Source organism: Natrix helvetica (genome assembly GCF_964273705.1).
Source record: "Natrix helvetica genome assembly, chromosome: 1".
Classification (NCBI taxonomy): Eukaryota; Metazoa; Chordata; class Lepidosauria; order Squamata; family Natricidae; genus Natrix; species Natrix helvetica.
Window position 1 is genome coordinate 106,910,503 of NC_138548.1, and position 18,487 is coordinate 106,928,989.

General features: G+C 38.8%; 1 protein-coding gene across 5 annotated transcripts in view; it reads right to left on the reverse strand.

The window, feature by feature from the left end:
• PIK3C2A (phosphatidylinositol-4-phosphate 3-kinase catalytic subunit type 2 alpha) overlaps positions 1–17,082 on the reverse strand; it is a 58,317-nt gene extending 41,235 nt beyond the window's left edge. The window contains exons 1-4 of one of the 5 annotated variants that reach the window (XM_081937670.1): positions 16,916–17,082; positions 4,429–4,546; positions 2,428–3,517; positions 11–111 (exon numbers count right to left, since the gene is read on the reverse strand). In XM_081937670.1, the coding sequence (XP_081793796.1) occupies positions 11–111; positions 2,428–3,517; positions 4,429–4,481 (1,244 nt within the window). In that variant the 5' untranslated portion in view covers positions 4,482–4,546; positions 16,916–17,082. Of the gene's footprint in view, positions 1–10; positions 112–2,427; positions 3,602–4,428; positions 4,547–15,397; positions 15,568–15,711; positions 16,190–16,915 lie in introns of those variants that run through there. The other 4 variants (XM_081937666.1, XM_081937669.1, XM_081937667.1 and 1 more) reach the window with 4 other exon arrangements.
• Positions 17,083–18,487: the final 1,405 nt, after the last annotated feature.

Genomic DNA, 18,487 nt, shown 5'->3' on the forward strand with positions numbered 1-18,487 from the left:
TGCTGCTTACTTTGCAATGGCATCACAAAATGCTGCTTGTTCTTGATTTTGCCATTCAACATTTTTTAGAAGCTTGTTTTCTGCTGGCAAGCTACTGGTCCCATTGTCTGTCTGAAATGTAAGGATAAAGAAGTGAAGTGAGATAGACGTAATTCAAATATATAATATAATATATATATTAAAATTTAGCATACAATATATATACAGGAAAGGTTTAGAAAGCTGATCTACATTGATCCATTTACTAAAAGTAGTGATTTGCTAATCGAAATGGACAGTCTATACTCTAGTAATGCAGAAGGCCACACATCCTAATGACCAATGCTGCTTTCAATGGGCAACTTTCAGCTGGTGCAGAAATACTGGTGAGGAAACAAGTGAAAAAGAGCTCTCCAGTTTTGCTACATTCACCAGAGGGGGAAAATACTAGTTTTAAACCTGCGTTGAGTCTAAATTTACCCGAGTTATTGATAAGATTTGATGGAAACAAGATATTTCATTACTAAAACATTTACTTTATAAATGTCTAAAATTAGGTAAAGTGAAGCTTTGGATGCTGCAGCTACAGCTGTGAATTTTAGATACATGTATATTGAGATGATGAGTTTTTATGCTAACTGTAAGGCTTCCTCCAGCAGTTAATTCCAACAAAGGGGGCTTACCAAGAGAATACAGAAGTATTCGGAATTTCTTTTCTTACTGGATTTTGGTTAAAAAAAAAGTCACAGAAAGACTTAGGTACTTTAACAGCCTAAAGCAGTAACTTCTAAACCTACCATAAAACACTGTGGATTTGGCAAAGTGGTTGTACAACAGATGTTTTGTCTAAAAGCATCTCTAGATGAGCTAATTAGGATGGGATTCCCTGTAATTTTATGCTAACAGTGGAACTTAGATGTGCTGGATATTTCTGTGCTTTATATTCTTTGTAATTTCTTTAAATTTTCCCAGACACTGATTCAAAGATTCCATTCCACAGTATTCAAGAAAAAGAGCCAAGTTACAATGTGGCAAGAGCTGAAGTGCCAGAAGTATCCTTGCTTTTTTTTGACATTTCTCTCCACATTTAAGGAAAAATGGTGATTCTTAATTAAAGCACGTGCTCCTACAAATCTTCTATTAATAAGTAATACACGTATCCATATCTAGCATAAACTTTATTACAGAATGCCTGTGGGCTCCACTGGATTGTGCCCACTGGCCTTAGAAACAATTGTTTTAGATTGAAGAGTACTCTGATGTACTGGTATCACCAATTTATTTTTGGTACATGGCGTTTTTGTGATTACTTATGCCTACAATGGCAAAAATTTGGAAAACAGAAGTTTGTATGTGTACGTGTTTGCATACACCTACATACACACAAATGTATACACACAAACAAGCTTTTTTAGTTCCAACTACATTTGCTTACAAATACCCAATGTAACATGAAATAGTATTAGGTTACTATGAGGCTCTCATGATACTAAATTTTGAAATGCCTAGTAAGTGAGGATAGTTCAAAATCCAATAAATAATTTTGTTCTTGTTATGGAAAGATATGAGCAAACATTTATACAGCTGTTCATACTCAAGTGGATTCATGAAAGACAATTTGAATACTTTGAAAAGAGGACTTGCATTGTTCCTGCTACCTGTGCCATTTTGTGTCAGCCATTATAGCCACTCATTTGCTTTTGATTTAAGGGACATGTCACATGATTATGTCGCATCAGGAAATGTCTAATTTAATATTGCCAAATATATTCTGAGGAACAGCATATAATTAAATGACATTTCCTGAATAGCAAATAATGGAGCTGGGCTAGTCCTGCTTTTGGCAAGCTGTATAGTATAGCTAGTACCAAAATCAGGCTAGAAAATATAATTACAATAATATTTTATTATTTATGTGAAAGTATTAAGTAGCCCCCTGTGTAAGAACAAGTTCCATTCCTAAGGTCTGTCCTTAGGTCGAATTTGTATGTAAACCAGAATACTAAACACCGTATAAGTAGTATTGTATAATAAATTAGAACAATTCTATATTTAACTTGAACTACTGTGTATTTGACTCAAATTTTGTTGCATTTTGTTGCATATGCTCCATTCTTAATTATGGCTCATCCTTAAACCAGAACCTAGGGACTTGTTGCATTTTCAGAACTATATAAAAATTATCATGATGCAGAGATTTTTAGCTATTGAAGCTTCTTGCAAGAATTTGTCATTTCAAGATGCCATTTAGAATACACAGAAGATAAATAAATACACACGTGTTGAATGTTATTGGCTGTTAATCCCGAGGAATATTAACAAATAAGATGCTACTCTACACCTATTTGTACATTTGCAAGGGAACAATTTTTCACCTAAATTTGGGAAGAAAAATTTGCAAAGTAACATTTGCATTTAAATGGAAATATATATTTTAAGATGTGTTACCTGTAAAGTTTGGCCCTGTAATTTAGCAAGCTGAGCAGTTCGAATGTTTAAAGACTGACTTCTTGTAACTGTTGCCCCAGAAGCAGATTTTCCACTAAGTTTTCTTTCAAGATGGTTCTTTCCTGGAGACTTCTCTTCTAGTAGCACAGCATCCCAAGGATCTTCTACAACTTTAGCATTAGTTATCTTTCCTCCATCTTCTGAAGTATAAAATATATCTATATTGTCCACCTTTGGTTTACTCAAAGGATCTAAATCCAACCAATCAAATTTACTAATATCATTGGAGCTTTCAGAGATTGGCAAACTAATAGTAGGTTTAGCACCAGTCATTTCTAAGTCTGTCTTTGATTTCCCATTTTTCTGAAATTCTGAAGTACTTGCAATCTTATCAAATACTTTTGCCATTTCAGGAGTAAGTGTTGAATGATACATGGGTACACTTCCTTGAGGATGGAAAGTTGAAGTAAATGGCAGGGGGTATGAAATGTATTGAGATCTTTCTGGAAGACAAAGATAGGCAGGCTTTGTAGATTGGTAAGTGGATACACCTGGATGAAAGCCATTCTGAAAGATACCAACTTGTTTATTGAAGGAAGGTACAGGGTAAACAGAAGATCCGGCACTACTGGAAGACCCAGGCAAACTAGAGGTCCACTGCCCTCTTTGAGCAACAGGGTGAGAATAAAATTGTGAAGATGATGCTCCAAGAATCTGAGGAGCTGACAATGTAGATGGTTTGTTGGATTCAAGATTTTCTTCTAAAAGAATTTTCTCTAATTCAGCACGTGTAAGTTTGTCTATGTCAATTGAATTTAACTTATCATCCACCTTCTTCTTGCCATCAGACTCTGGAAACACCATAAGATCATGATCTTGTTTTCTGCAGGACTGTACACTTGGCCAAGAGTAGCTTAAGGTGTCACTCTTTTGTCTACTGCCAACCACTACTCTTTCTTTTTGCATCTTAGCCAGAGCTTCAGCTTCCATTTGCAGGGCTTCTTCTTTGTCCACATCTTTGGGTCTTGCTGGATCCAAAACTGGTGATGAACGTTGTTTAACTTCATTGCTGCTAGATATCTGGGCCATTCTGTGAAAGCAGATGTCCATTAACAATTTCAATTCTTCTTCTGAAACTGTTTGGCCCCAAAATGTTCAATCAGATTCAATAAAACTAGTGGAGGGGGAAAAAACATACAATACTGAAAGTATTTACAGTCACTATTCTCCATTTCTATTTTAAAATTCTGTCTATTAGGGCTATATAGGTATTTGGATCAGAAGCTGGAAAGGAGCTTTTGATTCACTATGTTCATGCTTGCAGACAGCAGCTCCCTAAAAATGACACAACTTTTCCAAGGCTTGCACGACAGCTTTGAAAAATACCTGAAGCATTGACAGGATACAACTACACTATCCTATCTTTAATTCTTTAATTCAAATAAGCATTTTTCTAAGATCTTAAGGCTATTGTACAAGATCAGAAAAAGTCACAGCTTGTCTAAGGAGCCACTGACAGGTACAACAAATATACTCACACTAGATGTGAAGCACTTTTCCTGCTTTGGATCTATATTATTATACATTCCTACCCAATATATAAGGCATTAAGAATTTGTACATTTGGAAATATTGCAATTAACAACTATCCTTGACTTAGTTTCTCATATCAGATTATTGTTCATTTGGTTTGCTCTGAACTATGACACTCTAAGCTATAAATGTAATATATATAATATAATTTATATGCCATTTGGTGTTTTCTCTTTGTGTCACTGAAATACACAGCCCTAAGAACTGCTGATCCACTGTTTCCCCTTAAAAGTATTTTTTTTAAAAAATTATCAGTCTCTCCCCCTCTAGCCTAAAAGAGGAGATCCCAGAGCTGACAGAATTCCTTAGTTTCTTGGAGAGATTAAAAGATAATCACCAAGCTCCAGCTACTTGCACTTACAGCTAATATGAAAGAAAGTGCCTTCTGTTCATCCACTCATAGCTTACCTGTCAGGGGTGATTCTGCTTAAGGCCTTTAGGGAAGCAGGCTGGGTTGTCATCACAGGGTTCTAGCTTTCTTCCATTATTCCCACCAAAGCTGGGCAGACTGAAGGAATGTGTAATACTAGGATTAAGCAAAAGAATATGGTTCATGGAAAAAAGGGGAAACATAGAATATATACCATATTTTTTGGAATATAAGGCACACCATTTTCCCTCAAAAAAGAGGATGAAAATCTGGGTGCGTCTTATACACTGAATACAGCTTTTTTTTTGTCTCCTGAAACCCCTTCCCGTTCACCGAAATGACCGTGCATAGCCTTTAGGTGGCTTTCAGAGTGCTCCTGGGGGCTGGGGAGGGCAGAAATAAGCGAAAAACGTATTTTGCTCAATGTTGGGCCTCCAGCCCCCAGGAGCACTCTATAAACCTCCTAAAGGCTATTCATGCCTCTTTTGTGGAAAAAAATGGGCCCATTTTGGCAAAAAAGGGGCTGTTTTGGGGAGGTGTGCAGAGTGCAAAAACTTTTTTTTTTAAATTTGCCTCTTCAAAATCTTGGTGCATCTTATACTCTGGTGCGTTTTATACTCCGAAAAATACGGTATTAGAAATATGGCACAATCAATACTGCATATTGTTGTGTAAGTCATTGATTAGACATTCATAATTCTTCCTTAGATGAACCATCGAGGTTAAAGAACTCTATGTGCTTTAGAATAGCCTTATTGTATCAGCACTGAATTCCAGTTTGTTTCTTATTTTTTTAATCAAATTCATAAAGTGTCTAACTCAACCGAATCTGGCCAGCTTGCAACAACATCAGCCAATACAAAACCCTAATAGGTTCGAAGGACAGAAGCCAAAAAGTAAAACAAATCTTTGTGATAACACAAAGATTTAAAACAAAAACCAACCCCCCTTGCCAACTCTTCATCTACACTCTGGGAAAAGAGTCAAATTTTCAAAGCTCACTTAACGGACAGCAGTATTAGGGCAATGCAAACTTCTGGAAGGATACCATTCAAAGAAGGCATGATACCTTGTTCCCAACAGATGATATTTTTCAAGGGGGGGGGTGTCCCAAAACATCCTCACAATGATGGTCTTTACAATAATGAGCAGAGACAATGAAAGAAGGGCAGTCTCTCAAGCAATTGAGACATCATGAATGGCTTTATAAATCACAGTCAACATCACAAATTTCACTCAAAATCTCACTGGTAGCCATCCTACTTGGCTAGAATTTGCATTAAAAAAATCTACTAATTGGCTGCAAAACCAGTAGATGTAGCTATAAAAAGGCAAATTAAAATTTAAGATCTGCAAATATACTTTCCAAATAATGAAGCAATATTTCCATTTTATTCTACTCAGATCAGACCATACCTTGACTACTATTCTAAGCTCCAGGAAATACACTCAAGATTTTTTTTAAATGATACGGATTCAAAAACATGCAATGAAGATTGGGGGGGGGGGGAATATTATGAAAATAGATTATAGGACATCTTTAGTCTTGAGAAGACAGAAGGGGGATATGACACTATTCTTTATGTACAAAAAAGGATTTGCTCAGGTCAAGAAACATATTTTGTGTGTAAGACAGAAGTTAATTCTGTAGATTTAAGTTACAGATAGATAGAAAGCAATTAAATTTTAGGGAGAAAATACTGGACAACCCATGGCATTTCCATACCTAGAAAGAAAAACAATGGCTAGAGGAGGACCAAAAAAAATATATCAATGGGAGTAACTTCTGATCTCCTGTAGTACACCCCACTGAATTTCCTTGTGGGAAGTTGGCAGTGTGCATTGGAAATCTCCCTCCCTCTTTGTTCTTCCCTCTCTTCTTTCCCTTCCTCTCTCTTTCTGTTCTTCCTATTTCTCCCTTCCTTTTCTTCTTCCTTCCTTCCTTTCCTAACAAGGAAGGTAAGTGGTTTCCTCCCTTCTCCCTGTTCCTCCCTTCCTCTGATTTTCTTTCCCTTCCCTTCCCTTTCCTTCTCTTTCCAGCAGGCAGGTAAATGGCTACTGCTAAGTGCAGGAGGGAGCAAGGGACGGCATAAGTGGCAGGAAAGGGAATACTGAAGATGATGTTCAAATGATTGTACCAGCATGATGGCAGCACTGAAACAGCCACAACTTCCCTAAGATTCTGGCATTCTGTAAGTTAACCCATTTGATGTACCTTGGCTGAAAAGGTTTTGCCCTTTGAGGCACCATTTTGCTCAGTTAAAGGTTACAGGTATAAGTGTTTGAGTAGTATGTAGATATAATGCAAACAACAGACAAACTTTGAAAAAATAACTCTGCAACTATTATGATGTAAGCAGTTAGTTCAGAATCATATTATCAAAACTAGTAAGACTGATAGCATTTTTTTTTATTTGCTGTACTATATCACCTGCCTCAGGAAAACCAGATAAAGAAGTCTGGCTTAAGAACAGCTGTTCACTTGTATAATTCTGGCAGTTAAAACAAGTAAATTACACACACACACACTTCTTACTTTTACATTGACGCAGATTTAATACTTGATGAGAAATCACTTCAGTATCTTTATGTAAAGGCAAATTATTGAAATTGTGCATCACACCGCCCTGATCATGAATACAACTCAATGCTGGTGTAACAAACAGGTGATCTCTGTCTCTTCCAATCCAAGGTCTCCTACCTTTCCCTTCACGCAATTTCTTGCAGGAGAACAAGAAGAAACAGAATATGGCTTTTCAATTAAAAAATAAACCCTGACAAGAAGTTAATAAACTGGACTAGACTATCAGATTCAAATAGGAAGGAACTACATTTGAGTATCCATTCAGTTTAGTTATGGAGCTCCCTACACAATTGTGCCAGCAAGTCACACAAAACTGTTTAACAAAAAACATTATTTATATGATAAAATATGCAATACACACAACTTCACAGGCACATACCAGCAAAGCTTGTTTTAAGTAGTAGTACTGGAATAGTCTCAAAAGGTGGCAGCATCTAGTTGCCCTTGTCTGCCCTTGTCTAAAAGCAAGAATCAGCCTGGTTACAGAGGAGGCCTGGCTACTTGGATGAGAGACTACCAGGGAATATCAAGACTGCAGGCTACACTAAGAAGTTGAAAAATAACCCAAATGAAAGTTATGGCAAACTACTTCCATACTGTTGATAATAATATAATCAACTATAATAAATCCATGCATTTATATAATAAAATAATATAAACGCATGGATATGTCCATGAAGTTACCAGGTGCACATCCGTGAACACCACCTACCAGTCAGAAAATACAATAAAAACTTTTTACTCTTATAACACAGGGAAAGACTCAACCACAATTTCAAGTGGGAAACTGTGAGCATCCTAGACCAGTGGTGGGCAACCTTTTTTTTCAACTGAGCCAAATCTCGCCAAAACCACGATTGAAATTTATTTTGAGAGCCACATTTTTAAAACCGAAAATACATAGGATGGTACACTGTTTTTAGTTTCAATAAACTCTGGCATTTGAAGCACACAAGTCTTAAAGCTGTCAAGTTACAAGATCCTTGCATCCCTAACCCTTTAGGAAAAAAACCCCAAGGGGTCTTCAAACCTGACAGCTTGAAGACTTGTGGACTTCAACTCCCAGAATTCTGAGAATTGAAGTCCACCAAGGGCATCAATCATATTAGCCCAGGGATCTGCAAAATTGGCTCTTAAGACTGGTGGACTTCAATTCCCAGAATTCTGAGAATTGAAGTCCACCAGTCTTAAAACAGCCAACTTTGCAGACCCCTGTGTTAGCCCAAAGCCAACGAAAAGAAAAAGGAAAGGGACGCTTAAAGGTTCAAACAGTAGAGCAAACGCTTCAGAGGCAACAGTTTTCACGGGGAATTAGAAGAGAGAGCCCTGGAGTTTCGCTGCCCACCCGGTCAGACCTCGCTTTCCTCGCATGATTGGCTAATTTGCTACTGCCCGGCTCCCCAGTTAGATTTTTGCTGGGAGGGGGCGGGGGGGAAGCTCCTTAGCCTGCGTTTCTTTTTCTGCCTCCTCGCTTCTCGTCCCCGCCCGACTTCAGGATCCTCCCTAATCATTGTGGGTCGAAAAGAAAAAAGGGAAAGGGGCGCTTGTTTTGAAGTGCCCGAGAGGAGGGAGGGGAGCGGGCGCTTCAAAACAAGCGCCCCTTTCCCTTTTTTCTTTTCGATCCACAATGATTAGGGAGGATAATAATCCGGCACACAGAAGAGCTGCATTAAAATGTGTAAAGAGCCGCTTGTGGCTCGCGAGCCGCGGCTTGCCGACCACTGTCCTAGACCAAGCTAAGTCAAAAACTGCTAGGGAATACCCAGAAACGTGGTATTCAGACAAATCGGCCATCAATAAACAAATAGACCACATTTATGCACCATTCAAAAAAAATCAATTTAAAACTAAGAATGAAACAAGAACACATCCTCTCCAGCAACCAATACCCAGATAAGCAGGGATTAATACCAGATAAACAATCTAGACAAAAATACCCTAATCAAGGAACTAACATTATCAAAATTTTGACGCTTGGCACCACACATCCTCTTTATGAGAGGGGTGGTGGTGCAACTACCTTACCTGCCTATCTCACCATCTCAGTCCCCCACCCACCCACCACAAAACTACTGTGGCCCTGGATTCCTTGGCCTGCTCCCTGCTTACTACTTCTTGCTCCAGTAGGCTTGGAAACCCCAGAGACATCTCTTGCCCCACTACATCCAGATCCACTCACCTTTGCCTTTTTGTACAACTGCTGATAGGTGAGCAAAGGCCAAACCAAGGCCTAGGAAAACAGCTAGCAAATGTGGTGTTTCTGAAGGGTAGAAAAAGGCTGTGTCTAGCCTTCAAAACAACTGCAAGAAAGAAAGGGGAATTCCTGCAGCAGGCCAGAGAAAGGAAGCTTGGATGCTGAAAATCTTGAGCTTTCTTTCTCTAGCCCAGCATGGCAGTTCCCTTCCACACATGGAGGGCAAGGAAACTCCTGTGGTGAGCCAGAAAAAGGAAGCTCAGATTTCCAGGATCCAAGTTTTGTTTGTCCAGACCAGCGCAGATGTTTCTTTCCTAATGATGCAGCTGGCAGCCAGTCAGTCACTGAGCGAAGCATCTTGCTTAATAACCACAACGATTTACACTAGAAATTCTGGTCCCAATTGTAATCGTAGGAAGAGGACTATTTTGTGCATTCTATTAAGACTTTCATCTTTCTTTTTTTCTTTTCTAATGTAATTTTAAAGCTTTGGACTGCATCTAAAATTCACAGTATCAGCACACAGGCAGGCAACTGTCATACCTAATAAGGTACACAATCTAAAGTCTTTGAAAAACTTAAAAAGTGATTTAACTTTCATAATACTAGAGGACTGGAAAGTGACTGCGCTATTTCTGTCCAGGAAATGTTATAGCTGGTGCACCAGCTTCAATCAGTGAATAGCACTGGAAATTGCATAAGCTAATTGTTTGGCTAGCAACAGTGCTCAGTTGTCTCTGAACTGCAATTCTAAGGATTCAGTGGGTTATAACCACCAGCTTAACTGGATTACTACTCAATTAAAGATCCATTTTATGAGGGCTGATTTTCAATTTATGGACCTTTGTCTCCTTTCTTACCAGTATTATTTTCTAGATCCTGGGCAACTAGGAACTCAACAGCATTATATTATGTATCTTCAGTGATCACTTCAAGTGGATGTAAACTTTGTAGATTTACTTTTTCTATGAATTTTCTCTAACATACATAAAAAGCACACAGTGCTTGGCTCCCAAAGTAATTTTATGCAGTGAACAGGTCAAGGCTGAGATAGAATCTCCCCAACTGTCCCTTTGGCATTTCTCAACATATGCCATTGGTCAAGCCAGTCCCAATGTAGCACTTTCTCCCAGTTGTTGCCACTAATAGGTAACTGCTACAAATATTTGTGTCCCCAACTTCCGTCAACAACATATTATAAAATCAATTTTTGCTAATTGTCACCTCTTACATTCATTTAATTAGAATTCTGTATATTTTCCTAGGTAGTTTTTCTAATCACTCACAGTACTTATTTATGAAGCCCTGGACAACTTATTTCAACAAAAAGCAAGTTTCTTTTAGTTTAACAAGATTTATTGAAAGATAGAAGGAAAGAGGTACAGGATTCTCAACAAATGAACTGTTTTCACTTTAGAATCCAATTTATCTTTTAGGTGGCTAAAGTGATTTTTTTTTAGCTTTTTACTCATAGTCTTAATATAAACTGGTGAAAAGGCTCCAGTTTTCTTAATGGATAACTGAGGAATGTCCAATGGTCAGCATGTGAATGTCTCTGAACACAGCATTATACTTTCCCTTTGTGTGTGGGAATAATAACAGCATTCTTCCAAGTATCAGGCACAAATGCATCTTCATATACTGTACATGTGAAACAAGTTGTAAGTCCTTCCATCAGTCAACCAGATCAATATTTGAACATCTCCAATTACACTATTTCTGCTGACTTAATATTTTTCAACATTCTCATAATATTTATCACTTTTCTTTTAGTGTTCTTTTTTTTCTTGGACACTAACATTGAATTTGTTTCAATTCCAGCCTTTGAGATATCATTATTATTTCCATGCAAATCTCTAAACCTCTCCTTTGAATACTCTCTCATTTTGGTTCCATCTCAAGTCATTTCATCATTTTTATTTTTTAATTGCACTCACTGTATTGGAAACTCCTCAGATTGGTCCTTTCATCCATTTCCAATGTTTTGTTAATCAAAATTGCTTTGCATTTTCCCTCTCTTTTAAACTTAAATCATTTGATTACAACAGTCTTTTTTTGTGATGCTCATTATATGTTTCATCTTCTTTTCTACAGCAATAATGTACATTTAGCCTTAGCCATAGCCCCTTTACTTTGTCATAACACTAAGCATCCTTGTTCATGCTTCCATCCTTTCCATTACCATAATTCTACATAGTTCTGTGGCACTTTGTGATGTAATTCTTTTCACTACATTCCAAACAGTTCCCAGATAATGTTTTCTTATAAACTACCTTCAATTTATTCTGTTGGGAGTTTAATCTATTCTTCAATATTTTTTAAAGTTTGACACATACTTCCTTTCCCAAAACAATTCTATTTTAATTTTCCTTTTCTTCCAAGTCCATTTCTTTGCCACGATCCACATTCAGAATGTCTCATCACCCTGTTTCCTTCAATAATTATATCAATATTTTATCATTAAAAATAAAGTAAATGGTAACTTCAGGTTTGTTTCAGATTTACCATCTGTACATACGAATAGATTTATGTTTAAATCACATATTCAGAGCAGAACATTTTCTAAGCAGACTGCTAATCAACATTCTCAATAACTCAACCTATATATTCACTTCCTGTGTGTATTTGTTCATTCTCTTCCATAAGACCAGACTACTGTCGTTTCGATCTATTACATCCACTTCATTTTTTGTAACACCACAGATACATAGCATGCCTATTTTTCTTCTACTGCACTTGTTCATTTGTGGTGTTCCTAAACATTCCAAGATGCAATCTTCCCCATGCTTTTATCAAATGTGCCAGTGATATTGACCTCCAGTATTGATCACTGTATCTTGTCAATTTCATATTGTGCTTTTCAGGCAGACATGGAAGGTATAGATGAGGTTAACTAAATCAATCAGTGCCACGTACAATATGCCCTACTAACAATAAGAATAGTACTGATCAGATTTGGTATATGCCACAATTGTTACTGAGGCCCAGTTTTCACAAAAGGCAGACAAAAATCTTTAATGAAAATACCTTTCCAGCCACCATATTGACTTGCACTCAGGATATTTACATTAAGCATTTCTTATACTGCAATTCTCATCCAATGAAAGTAACAAAAATATCGCTAGCTCAACAGTGTTGCAGTAACTTCAAGGAATAATCTAATATAAGATACCCACTCGCCCAGCCCAAATAAAATAAAATATAACTTGCTATATCATCTACAGTGCCTCTCAACAAACCAGTGGGCTAGTGAGAGAAACTGACTCCAAGGCACCAAATGAATTCTGTGGCTGAGAATGAACTTCATCCTGGCCTTCTACAAGAGTAGTTCAATATTTTAACCACAACTGGTTGTTACTACCCGTGTTTCCCCCCAAAATAAGACTGGATCTTATTTTCTTTTGGGTCTCAAAATAAGCTCTAGGGCTTATTTTCAGAGGGTGTCTTATTTTTTTCCATGTACGGGAGGTCCACTTCTTTGCCCTGAAAAGGCTTATCTCAGGGCCACCGCATGTAGGCCATCCATGCCGTGACACCTGCGACAGAGCAGGAGGCTGAGTGAGGTGCCATGGCCACCAGGCAAGGCACCTCACTCAGCCTCCTGCTCTGTCGCAGCTGCGAGCAAGCAGAAGAAGTGGGCTGGCAGCCGTGTGAGATCCTGATGCACATGGTTGTTGGTGCTGCTGCCACGAGGCAGGTGTCGGGGTATGGATGGCCTGGCTGCAGAGGCCCTGAGGTAAGCCGGTGCAGGGCGCGTTGGGCAACTCCAGCCCCCATCTCGCGGCCACGACACCACAAGCAACAGAGATGGAATGGGGGGGGCAGTTGCACAAGCTCTTAATTAGAGCTTATTTTGGGGGTAGGACTTATATAATGCAAACACGCAAAAACATGCTAGGTCTTATTTTTGGGATAGGTCTTATTTTCAGGAAAACATGGTATATTACATTGAATCATGCTATCATTAAATTATACTAGCTACTCAATCAAAGGAAGAACGTCTGTGTATTGTGTCTAACTAGTGTTTTGTTAATAATTATATGAAATTTCAAATCCCCTTTACCATTTTCTCTCTTTTCTCTTCATTCAACTGCTATGTGTATACATAACTCTTTTCCTCAGGACCATTCTCTATGCAACTGAGGCAGCAGGCTGTGGCCCACAAAGCTAATGTGTGAATAGACACATTCATCTTTCAAACTCTTTGTTTGATACTCTGATACTACGATACTCTGTTTCATTTGGAAGATGGACCTCAATTTTTCCAATATGCTCTTTACTCTTTGTAAAACAGTGATGAATAATGAAGCAAATGTAAAAAAGAGAGGTTTCTTTAAAATGATAATCTTTGACAAGCTGACATATGGGTAAGCCCAAAAGCCACTGTGAATAAAAGAGGCACAGCAAGGTGCTATAACTTAGTGGTGGAGGATACTGTTTGAATGCAGAACATTCAAGACTCATTCTAAGGCAAATATGGGCAGGGCTGGAAGGGATAATTCTTTTTTTCAAACATTTAAGGGCCACTGCCAATTAATACAGAATTAAATGGACTGACGATCTGATTCAGCATAGGGTAAGTTTATGACATCAGCACATTCAAATAACAAACTCAATCTACTATGGTTACATAGTGGTTTTCTGATAGCATGGCGAGACCTAGACCTTTAATTTCTCAGCAGTTAAGTGGCAGGAGTAGCATATGACATGAAAGTCTGCCACAAAGGACAATGGAATGTGGTGGGTGGAGAACAAAATTCCTAGGGGATGGAGTGGGGGGGAGAGAGAATCTGGTACAAAGATATGTAAGATATACAGTAAAAATTCACAGCAGAAAACTGGAGAAAATCTTAATTTTCTTCTCTGAAAGCAAGTATAAAAAAGGTTCACTTGCGTTTGTCCTTTACAGTTTGCTAAAGTGTAAAAGCAAGACGAAATAGGTTTTGATTCTACAAGAACCAAAGCTTAATTTATTATATATTTTAAACTAAAATGAACAGCAATGCATTTTCAAATATATGATGGTTGCAATAACCTAGTTTGTTTTCATTGTACATACTAAATATAAAAATACATTAAGATTAGCTAAGATGCTCAAAAAATTGTATTTCTGTATTTATATGTGCATTGGGACTTGGGACAGAACTGCATGTAAATGTTTTCTTGTGCCTCTTAAAAAGACATTAACATATGCCAGAGCAGTTTAACTTGTTCCATTCTTTTCCATTAAAACCATGCCAGTTTCCTCAATTCAATAGTCTTGTAACAATAAGTGGATAGTTTTGCATTCAAATCACAACTGCAAGAAGGAAGCTATGGTTATACGTTCGTATTGTAGCTTCATATACAGAGGCTAGTAACTATGAGAACTGAAAACAACTATATACGTTTTCACATTACAAAATAATCACCCATATCTGAAAAGTCTGAAACATTTAGCAATGTATTTTTAAGTTCAAAAAATACTTTTAAATCACGACATTCCAAGAAATAAAATTATTTCAGCTTCTAAGTCAAACAAACTGAAATATGTTAACTTTTGGGACCCTATAAGTAATGAATGAGGATCCCTTATAGCTTGTATTTACAAAACAGTATCAATGCTATAATAAAACAGGAATAAAAAATTCCATACAATTCTGTGGATATCGTTTTGTTAGAACAAAAATACCATGCATAGATTAGCACGGATTGGGGGGGGGGGGGAGAATGCTGGTGTTTTAAATTATAGCCCGAGGAACTATTATTTTTGGTTCATCTTATGAAAGTCTTTTGGCCTTTTCTGTCTCTTTCTCGTGGTAAACGACTGCTTCGACGTTTGATCATTGGCAAGATATCAGCACCATTACAACTGCTGACCAAATACATGATGTATACAGCAAGTTACCTCCCCATCTTCAATCTATGCCTCTCAATCTCCCCAAGGATGCCCATTTACCCCGTTTATTTACAGATCCCACCAAACGCAGAGCTGTGGAAACAGGCCTCGAGTGCTCTCCAAAGGGAAGCAAAACAATCGTCTTGTTTTCGGTACCATGTAAACAACCTTCCGCTGGTTAAGAGTTTCCTGCTTTGCGAGGCCGAGGAGCCAAGGGGACTGTAGTCCAAATGCCCTCCTTGTCGTTTGCAAGGAAGCTCCCTGAGTTGTATACTAACTACTCAACCCTCCTCCCCTTTGCCAGACCTGAAGCCCCAAGCAGGCAAATGTAAGCTCGGCGCCGGCGTTTACCGGCCTTTTCGCGTCCCAGCAGGCTGGAAGCCTCTAGCAGACTATCTCACCATTCGTTCCTGCCCTTCTCGGCCGGGTTAGGTGGGAAGGTCCGACTGGGGCCAAAGGAGGGATAGCAAAATCGGGGAGCCACCACCACCCAACTCCCCCCGTAGGGAACAGCCGGGACAAAGCGAGGCCTCAGCCGCCGGGAAGAGAGGCGACCCAGCAACCTCTCGCCAGGCAACCCGCGTCCCTCACCAGCCCGTCTCGCCTGGAGGAAGTAGGGAGGAAGATTTCCTCGCTGGCTCGCTTCCCCTCCAAGCCTTCCTCACCTCAGCGCGCATCCATCCCAAAGTACCCGCCGCGGCAGCTCCTGCAGCCATTTCCCATAGTCCTCGCCGCGGACAAAAGTTATTGGCAAACCCCCTTCTTCGCTTTCGGCATCCCCGCCTCCTCGGCTCTCCGTGCTAGGAGGGCTGGAGCAGCCGCCGCCGCCACCCGCGCTCACTTCCGGCTCTTGGAAGGAAAGACTGGCGGAGGGAGGGAAGATCCGCGGCAGCAGCAGCGAGAGAAGTGCCCTGCAAGCGCCGCGGGATGGCTCTGAAACTCCTCCGAGGCGAGATCCGGGAAATGCGGGCCCACGTGCTTTCCCACGAAGGAGTTACTCACGCCAACTTTCTCTCGTGTGGGAGACCGGCGGGCGTCTTGACGGCGCCGTGATTTTGAGCGAAGCGGCTCCTGATTACATGTGTGTGCTGAAAAGGCAACGCGGGACGGCTGCGTCTGCCTCGGAATGACGAACCAGCCAAAAACCCATTACCACCCGAGGATTGGGGGGGGATAGCGTGAACCCCGTTTATGGTTCGGTGTGCGTCGTGTGAATCCTGGGGGGGGGGGAGTGGATCGCTTCAGTCAGCCATGGAAGTAATCCCCAGGACTATGGTTGGACAAAGGCTATTTCTCTCGACTTAGCGTGACACACGTACCCGCGGTTGATTCAACCACGATTTTACTCAATCCAATTAATTGACACACCGTAACTATTAAGCAATTACGTGGTTCCCTTTGCCGGAGCAGGACGTGCTAACTGGGCTGTTACCGCTTAACGTTGCATGCAGATCAAGTCATGAGTTTGTTCAACAAACCATGTCTAAAAGGCCAGCCTTATTATTCATAAATACATCCATAAACTCAGCCTAAGTGACATTGCCTTTGTTTGTGAATCATGATTAACCTAACCCTATTTTTCTGATTACAAACAACATGCATACTGGCTCCCGAGCGCTAGTTGATAAAGTAAACAAAATAACCGAGCTCACTAAATTGTATTCTTTTCAACCCTGACTTCCTTAATTAGTAAATTCTAAAGAAGCACAATCAAGAATTGGTATAGCTGCTTATTTTTTAATCCCAGTTTAGGAGGACAAGAGAATAATTCCTACTGTAATAATAAATCTTACACCAACTACTGTTTGACAGCCTTTCCTTCAAAATAAGAGAGGCTGTATTTGTAGAAAAATACTGGATTCCACTGACCTGAAAGGTAAACCAATTGGCTGTTTGAAAAGCAGAGAAGGCTTTCAGATAACCTAGATTGTTTTTGTCACGGGTCTCACTTAAATAGGAAAAATTCAAGGTTTTTTTAGGTCTGAAGAATTAATCATGGCGTTTCACCACCTGATTTTTATACAATTACCTATGTGGCTGTTAAAGGCACAGGAGGAACATTCTTAACCATTTTGATTAACGATCGTATTACATCATTCTTTATGTATGTACTTCTAATTGTTCTGGGAAGTACTTGGATATTGAACAGACTCTGATGTCACCTGAACACTGCCCTCTTCATATTCATCTGCCACACAGGCCACTCAGAATGTAACTTTACAGGTGACTCATGGTTCAGGCGGATTTCACCTGTTTGTTCTAGCAACCCATGCATGTTTCATCAACTTTAGAACAGTTAAAAGTTCAACAGCTAATGCTTCCGTATTGGGAAGAGTATTTGTTTTATATCAGCTTGTTGCACAGCTTCCTTTCCCTCCTCACCAAAAAAGAATAAAAATAAGTCCTTACAAGTTTCCTTGATACCCCCCCCCCCTTAACCTGAATCATTTTCTGCATTCCAATAGTGGAATAATATTGTTAACTAGAACTTTAATATTTTGGATTGAAATGACTGCAAACTGTAGAAGGAGCAGACTACGTATTAGTTGCTTCACACTGGCTGGGTATTTCTTAAAACTGGTGATGGCAAAAGAGCAGTGGTATGATAGAGACTGGATTTTATGCTTGCTTCCAGACAACATGACTTTTGTTCTTTAGGATGTGCTGTTTATGGCAGTATGTATGATGTGTTGGGGCCAGGCTGAGGATGTCACCAATTTCTACTTAGGTAATTGCATTTTATGCAGCAATAAGAATACAATGGTTATTTCTTCTGTTCTCCAACTCTTGGTTCATGTACCAAAAGGAGAATAGTAATTTATTTGGATGTTATTCCCATAAATAAAGAATATATCATTACTATAATTACTATAGATGTGACAGTTTGAACTTGAAGCATGTTAAAAATATTCTCTATTAAATCAGCATACAATCCTCTTATAACAAAACCTACTTGTCACTTGTTTATACTCTGACAATTTGCTTTAATATATCATTATAGTACCATTGATTTTAGTGTAAGTTATTACAATACTATTACGGACATAGAATCATAAGATTGGAAGGGATCTTGGAGGTCTTCTAGTCTAATAAAATGTTATCTGCAGAATTTCAGTATTGATCTCTGAAATATAATGTCTTTATATCATTAGATTGTACTAAAATGTGGTAAATTACTGGAAAATTGCACAAATATGTGTGCAGGAATGCAAATGCAAGATCACTAAACTCTTGCAAATGGTACAGAAGGAAAAAAAAGCACTGAATGTACTCAAGGAAAGCTAAACAAAAACAAAGGAAGAGAGATGCATTAAAGTATTGATTAAACAATGCATTTTTCCAGTTTGTTTAGCAAATAATTAAATAATAACATATATTAAACATTAATTTATATGTATGTATAGTATAAATGTAATATATATTTAATGTACTTATAAGTAT